Raw genomic sequence first — 8,130 nt, forward strand, 5'->3', positions numbered from 1 at the left:
TGGGCAGTGGTGAATGGTCCATTGTGACCAAACCAGAGAGAATAGGAAAAGGTTTGAAACCCAGAGCACAGAGGACTAATGAATGATAAAACTGAAAAAAAATAGGAAAGATCACTTTTACAAAGCAATGTTGGGAAAATGGAGTAACATGATTTGACATAATTTCAGAAAAATAACTTAGGTAGCTATATGAAGAATGACTACATGTGAACATTTAGAAGACTACTAAATAGCTTTTTTTAAGAGTCTGTTAAGAATTGTTTTATTAATACATACACACAATCTGTAAAGCACTAAGAAACCTAAACATCTAAGTCATAACAAACAGGTGGCAATTCAACATCCAGAGTTGACAGAATGCGTGAGGGAGACTGCAATGGATTGGACTCCCACGGTGGAGGGGGCATCTTCAGAGGTGAAGGGCGGCCTACGTGTAATGGCTTTTCAAATTCCCTGTCCTCATTGAGGAGTATGAGGGGCACTCCACTCAAGGGGAGCTGTGCAATCTGGTGCTCTTCAGGCAGGTCGAAACTCTCAAAATCTAGAGGCTTGAAGGGAAAGAATTTTTCTATTTCTGGATAGGTGTCATCTGAGGCAGGAACCAAGCTTTTTGCTTTAACAGTCTTCTCCGTCACCTTTTTGGCAGAGAAGGTTGTCTGTTTCTGTTTGATAGTTCCATTCATCTTTACCGACTTTTCTGTAGCTCTGTTGACAGTTCCCAAAGCCTTTCTGGCACCTTTAGGTAAGGCTGGTGGAGCACCAAACATTTTGCCAACACGTGATGTTGAATCCTGAGATCTCCCATCTAAAGCTTTGACTGAAGGCCCAGACCCCAGCTTCAGTCGGTCCTTACGAGCCACACGGGTGCCTGGTTCTCCATTTTCCTTATCAACAAAGATCACAGTAGCCATTCTGGATTAACATCATTAGGATCAACAGCCAAAATCATCCACTATTCAGCCTCCAGCGGTTGCGCCACGCTCGGCCCTAAATAGCTTTTATAAATGTTAATGATGACATAAATTCTGGCCATAATGGTAAGAACAGATACGAGAAATGGCTATAAAAAGGATTCTGTAGTAGAATTTGCAAAATAAAATAAAAGCCCCTTTCTTTGGGAACCAGACTTGTAAGATTTAGATTCATCACATCAAAATTGTTTTCTTTTCTAAGGATTAGAAATTATTAATAATATTGCCTATTATAACAGTTGACTTATTTTTTAACAAAAGAAGTCTAAGGTCAAGATAACCTTTCCAATACATATTTGCATGTCTACACTGGAGATTTGATAATAAACTTAAATCCAATGCTTCCATTTCTTTGGTCTAGGTAGGCAGTGGTCTCAGACTAGCATGCATCAAAATCATCTAAAGGGCTTGTTAAAGCAGGCTGCTGTATATATGCCCATCATTTCAGTCTGATTCAATAGGTCTAGAATAGCATCCAATATTTTGCTGATCTAGAGACTACACTTTGAGAATCACTGGAGAATATATATAAAAGATCACTGGAGAATATATATAAAGGTTTCTCTCTTTGATGAAGGCTAGTGGGTTGCATCTGGGTAAGGGCTAATTGGATTAGCCCATTGGGGAGAATGGAAAAACTATTTCAATCTCTACTCTAAAGAAAAATAATCATGCAACTAGCCCATCTTTTCCCTCCTGTTTGAGCAGGAGCCTAGAAATTCCCTTCAGAGTTTTAGTTTGTAGGTTTTGGTTACTGAGTTCTGTCATTTGCCCCAATCATGAATGAGTCATATTAATTTCAGGCTTAGGATCATTTGGGCAATTGGAAGTTTCCATACTGAAGCAGAGAGCTCAAAGCCATGTAGGTAATATCCAATCCTTTAGGATATTGCATTTGACAGGAAATAAAATTTCATGTGAGTTTTTTTTTTAATTGGACACTGTCTTTTGGTACATTGAAATTTCCATCTCATTGCAAAGAAAATAAGAGAATGGTTTGACCACACACACACACACACACACACACACACACACACACACACACAAGCAAATGGAGTCATTCCTAATTTGCCAGTTCTTAAAACAATTGATTGTGGTGTGTGAGGTAGAGATATGTGTAGAGATGACAACCAGGTTAACTTGGATGGCTGGTGGACAAGAGCCAACAACCAAGATAGGAAGCCCAGGAGGAGGAGCAGATTTTGGCAGGAAGATGAGGTTGAATTTAAATTGTTACACAGCCTTCCAAGTGGAGATTTTCCACAGACAAAATTGGTTTGATGTTCAGGTGTTTGTCTGTATAAAAATAATAGTTACACCTATAATAGTTAAGGGATTGGATGGACTTGCATAGGAGGAAATCATAGAAGTCATGGCAGTCTTGTTCTTAATTTGCTAAGAAAAGCGTATATTATTTAAGCTGTTTTCAGAAAATAAAGGGAAGAAGGGTTTCGGAAACTTGAAGTATAAAGAGCTATTGTTAAAGCCACATTATGGGCATTTAAGGGCTATCTCTAAGCTTTGGATTTCTTCAGTGTAAGTCAACATGGATGTTTCACCATAAAATCCCCCTTGAAGTTACTATCAGTGAAAGAAAAATTGGACAAACTAAACTGATCCTTATTATGTTTTTGCTTACCACATGTATTTTTTATGTTCTTCGTGAGTTAATAGAACATTCAACCTAAAATCATCCCCTTTCTGGCCAACTGAAGACTTTTAAAACATTTAAAGTTATTGAAGATCTCAAACTTTTGGATCAATTCTAGTGAAATCAAATCATGTTATTAGAAACAATGATTCTTTTTATATCTGGGGCTTTTCTACATTTTCAACCTACATACTGTGAAAAAAATCATGGAATATTAAAGTTAGAGGAGACTCTAAAGATGATTCAATCCAACCCTCTCATTTTACAGGTTAGAGAACGTAGACCCTAAGTGGTTGACTAATGTGTTAGAGAAGATCTAAGTAAAGGCAGAGTCAGGGAAAGAATCCAGGTTCCCTGACCCCAACTCTGGTGCTCTTTGCCCTACGATATGCTGCCTAACTTCCCGAAACACCCCTTGCCACTCCCAAAATCATTTCACTACACACAGAGATCAGTCTTTAAGTGGGCACACTTCCTTTCCTATTTCTCTGTAAAGCTTAAACAAAAACTTTAATCCAGAAACAGAATATGAAAGAAACATCTCCTAGGAACCATTTACTGGGATTTGGGGGGACTTTTCCCAACATTCTAAGTTGAAAAATAAACAGAGCAAATTAAAACTAGGTGTGACCGAAAAAATATTTCTTTCTAGTCAGCACTTCCTTTTCCATCCTTAAAAAAAAAAATCAGCACTTCTTTCTTCCACCCTTAAAAAAAACCTTAGGCTTCTTCTATACATGCACCAATTTTACAAATAAGACCAATGAAGGATCATGTTGCCAATAGTGATGCCAAACTGATTTGACTGACTCATTTGGATTTCATGTAGATGCAACTTTAGACTATATCTATACCTATCTACTTTTCTATAGATATATGTGTATATACATATATTTGTATGTGTATATTTTCTGTTTCTTCTAGAATGAGTTTCTTAAGACAAAGGAAAACAAAAGAACCAAGTCATTGTGTTTCTAACACACCCTGAGTTAACTCACATGAGGAAAGAGAAATTAGTAGGTTTTAAAAACATATGAATTAAATGCCCCATTCAGTTGAAGAGTGCCAAGTGAGTCACCTTTAGAAGGAGGCCCTCTGGCATCATGGATAGGGGGTTGGCTTCCTGTGTTAGGTTTAAACTCTGCCAATAGAGATCACTGCTCTGACTGATTCAACAGCTCTGCTTGGTTTTTCAAAGCACAGCTGTACTTCTGTAGGGCCATGGTCCCACCAAGCCACTAGGAATGTGGTGGGTTTAATGGAGATTATGTTAGTCCACTGGGGGTCAGACAGCTCTTCCCTCCTCTTCCTATCATCAATTTTATCCTTAGTATCTTTTCATTTAATTGCAATGTCTTAAGGAGTTCAAAAAACATTTCCTCAAACAACTGTGTCCTTTCTTTTCCCCAAGAGGCCCTCTTTCATTTTTTAGTAATAACTGACCTTCAGTGTAGGTGATACCAGTAAATTCTTACATAATAAATATATTTGAAGATATTCTCCTTCCGGGGTTTTAATATGTAAACAAAACTAAGTAATTTTTTGAAAGAATGATTTTACAAGTTCTTGCGTCTGTTCTTTGAATCCAAGGATGGCATGTTTGAGGACATTTTCTCTGTGCTCCACTAACAGAAATCAAAACTGGATTTACTTTTTGCATAAAATTTAAATGCTGTGTTCCCCAGTCAAATTTTCCAAGGATGTCCTTTCCCGAGAACTAGTCCATCATACACCTATGGATCTTACTCTTTTGCACTCCCTGGACCAGCCTGTCTCTTCAGATGGTCTCTTCAGATTTACAAACATGGAAGGGAGAGAATTCTAAGGATTGGTCTTACACGACATTTCAAAAGCAGGTGATAAAACATAAATGAGTCATCTTGACATCCCTGCTTATTCAAGGAGGCATCAATGTCAAGCTGAGTAAAATGGAGAAAAGGCACGATCACCCCACATCTTTAATCCACTTTTCCAAGTGCTGAATCATTACCAGTTGCACCATCTCATATCCCATGCATTTGGCTCCTGACAAGTGCCCCATCATGCTTGCTCAGCTCTGGACCCATTTTGGTCCTCCGGAAGACTGCGCACAGTTTCCTGGAGGCTCACGTTTCAAGGGAGGCTCCACAAATGAGTCATTCTTTATAGGTGAACAGAGTATTTTATTTTTAAACAAGGGAAAACCCACACTGGGCTGCAGGCACACCCTCAGCTAACTCCTCACGCAACTTGCGTGTGAAAACTGGTGTGTCAGTGCTGGCCTGGAGTTTATGTGCAGACACACCCTTTGAACCATGTGCTAAAGGCGGGAGAAAATACCTTCTTCCTTTTTGTCCTCCCTGTCTCCTCAGTACATCTGGTCAAAAGCCAGTCAATTCATCTGAGTCAAGGACAAGGAGTTACCTGCTCCGTGTAAAATAATTTTCCCTGTGACTCATTGTTCTTGATGAGGTCTCATGTGTGCCTACCGTAAGGTTAGTGCAAGTCTGCTAATTGTCCTAGGACATGAGAGGCAAACACCTATGGAACTTTAAATAATGGAATAACTTCTGTGCTTGATAAATAATCTCTGGTTTAAAAACAATTCTAGAGGCATTGCAGGTAGCACTAGCTAACTAAAACTTAAAATGGTTTCCAGAGAACCCAAGAATGTCAATTCAACTGTAAGAGCAGAGCAAATTATATTTTTAGATTGAACAGATTTATTATTTGAGCCATCTATGTGGCTCATGTGATTTGTCATTTCTTCCAGCTTCACTGAACTTGTTTCCTATTATTTTCTTCACATAGTCTGTCATAAACAATTTTTATAGCTTATGTCCTACTACCTCTCATCTTATGCTTTTGGTATTTTGCATTTGCAAAGCACTTCAGTCTTTACAAAGGAACTTTACTCATGCATTCTTTTCATTTTTGATCCTACAACCTGTGAGGTTGGCAGCTCTACATCCTCATGGTCCTCTTGAGGAAACTGGAGGTTCAAGCGTTCCAATGATTTGTTATAGGTCACATTACCAGTAAAGCACAGGACTGTGGCTGAAACCTTGGATTTCAAATGCTAAGTTGCCTTTTAACCCCACCTGCTCACTGTTGCTACATACTTTTCTGTCTTGAAGGCTTTGCAGACACTAATATTACCCTTGCTTGTCTCTACCTCTCTCTCTCTCTCTCTCTCTCTCTCTCTCTCTATATATATATATATATATATATATATATATATATATATATATATATATATATAGCCTTTACTACCTATCCAGCTCACAGATTCTCCAAAGTTCTGCATGTGTGGGAGAGGATAGTGCTGGGTAATGAGGCTAGTTCATTCTCTCCAATTCTTTGTAAAGTAAAGCAGATGTGGGGGCTATATGGCTCCCAGGAGAGATGCGGAGGTGTAATCAGAATAGATTGACTTCAGTCCATGTAAAATGTCTCCACATGGTGCAATTTGAGATGGAAGGGTACTTCAAATTATCGCCTCTGCAATGTAGTCATGCTGCCTAATATGCCCAACAGTAGATGTACACGCCTTAAAGGCATGGCTTTTATGAAAATCTTTGTTTTCTTTTTTCTTTGTTTCTTTCTTTCTTTTTTCTTTTCCTTCTTCATTCCTTCCTTCCTTGCATCTCTCTCTCTCTCTCTCTCTCTCTCTCTCGCTCTCGCTCTCGCTCTCGCTCTCTTCTCTCTCTCTCTCTCTTCTTTTCCCAGTGTAGGGATGCCAGGTGTGATAGTTAATCTTTAGAGACGGCCCCAAACAATTCTGTTTCTCCATTGGTATGTACTGTCCCTCTCATCAAAAGGTGGAGTTCGTGATTCCTATCCATGAAGCTAGGCTGGGCCTACAAAGAAAGTAATGTGCTAAGACTTCTAAGCACAGGCATTGAGAAGGCCGGGAAGCTTCTGCTTCCTTCGTTTTGGAGCCATAAGCCACCATGTCAGAAATCCAGGTTGAAGAGACAGGCCATATGGAGAGGACTTGGAAGATGAGAGGCTTTTAGAAAGGGGTCTGTGGAAGCTCAAAAGGAGTCGACCACCAATTCCTATCTGTAGCCCAATGGCCATCTGACTGTCACCTCATAAGAAACCCCAAGTGAGATGGATAGAGGAACCCAACCAGGTCCTAGCGAATTCAGAGAATCATATAATACAATAAAAACAGTTGCATTTTAAGCCACTAAGTTTATAGATTTTTTTTTTTAATGCAGCATAACTGGTTACTTATCTCTAGTCTGAATATTCAGTAACCTTTAGCAAGTCCTTGAAAATCTAGAACCAAAATAGGCCAGTTTGGAACAGATTTGGGTGATGTACGGCAGTGTGATGGTAAATAGTATATGAGGTCGGACAATGAAGTTCACAAACTCATCCTAGAAAAAGTGTTACATGCCTCATTGTTGAACATCACTATGGTCACCTTCCAAGTACCCCCCTTGGGAAGCTATGCACTGACGCCAGCGCCTAGTCCACCCTTCAAAGCAATTTTGGAACTCTTTTTCTGGAATGACCATCAGAGCTGTTGTCATAGTACCCTTGATGTCCTGAGTGTTATCAAAATGTCTTCCTTTCAATATTTTCGTTATCTTCGGGTAAAGAAAGAAGTCACTGGGGGCCAGATTAGGTGAGTTGGGAAGGTGTTCCAATACAGTTATTGGTTTACTGGCTAAAAATTCCCTCACAGACAGTGCTGTGTGAGCTGGTGCATTGTCGTGATGCAAAAGCCATGAATTGTTGGCAAAAATTTCTGGTCGTTTTCACCTAACTTTTTTCACACAGCCTTTTCAGCACTTCCAAATAGTAAACTTGGTTAACTGTTTGTCCAGTTGATACAAATTCATAATGAATAATCCCTCTGATATCATCAGTGCAACAAGTTCGTGAACTTAATTGTCAAGCCTGGTATGGTGGATTGGGGAAAGAGAGTTTATGCCAAAGATGGAATAGGAACCCAGAACAGAGAAATGGTAAGAAAGAAAAAGCAATATTTCTTATAATTTTTAGTTCAGTTCTATGTAACTGTGACTCTCTTACTTATTTAACAGATTATATTTAAAATAGAGGAAAATGTTGCCAAAAGCACAGGTTTGCCTGCACGTGAGAGGACATCTATTTCTTTATTTGTGGCCATTCCTGGGTGCAAGAATTGAAAAGGATACTCAACGAAGAAAACTCACCCAGTCATGCTTTTTAGGAATTGGACCAAGCAAATAATGAACTTAACCCAGTGGATCTTTGTATTTCTAGAAAAAAAGCATGTTGTTTGGAACATGGGTGGCATTTGGAACTTTTTTCCCCTCAGTTGAATTGACCAGGGGCTCCTCCACCAGACCCTTGAGTGGCTAAGGTGCAGGTAAAGAGACTCTCAGATATACCCCTGGATTGCTTCTGGGCCCTAACTGTCTTCCATCCAAAGGAGAAAAAGTGGATCATCGCTTGTCCGTCTATTATTTGTCCTTGGATTGTCTGTCTACCTGGAATGGCCACAAAACCTTGGATAAAGCTAAGAAATTT

General features: G+C 39.3%; 1 protein-coding gene across 1 annotated transcript; it reads right to left on the bottom strand.

Moving 5' to 3' along the window:
- Positions 1-251: 251 nt before the first annotated feature.
- Positions 252-978, bottom strand: LOC109436474 (securin). The gene has a single exon (XM_019715059.2). The coding sequence runs from the start codon at positions 909-911 to the stop codon at positions 303-305; it is 609 nt and encodes a 202-aa protein (XP_019570618.2). The 5' UTR covers positions 912-978; the 3' UTR covers positions 252-302.
- Between the last annotated feature and the right edge of the window lie 7,152 nt (positions 979-8,130).

Source organism: Rhinolophus sinicus, linkage group LG04 (assembly GCF_036562045.2).
Source record: "Rhinolophus sinicus isolate RSC01 linkage group LG04, ASM3656204v1, whole genome shotgun sequence".
In the NCBI taxonomy this organism is placed as follows: Eukaryota; Metazoa; Chordata; class Mammalia; order Chiroptera; family Rhinolophidae; genus Rhinolophus; species Rhinolophus sinicus.

Excerpts from the sequence above, each read along its gene's own strand:
- LOC109436474 (XM_019715059.2), bottom strand. The coding sequence starts at position 911 with ATGGCTACTGTGATCTTTGTTGATAAGGAAAATGGAGAACCAGGCACC.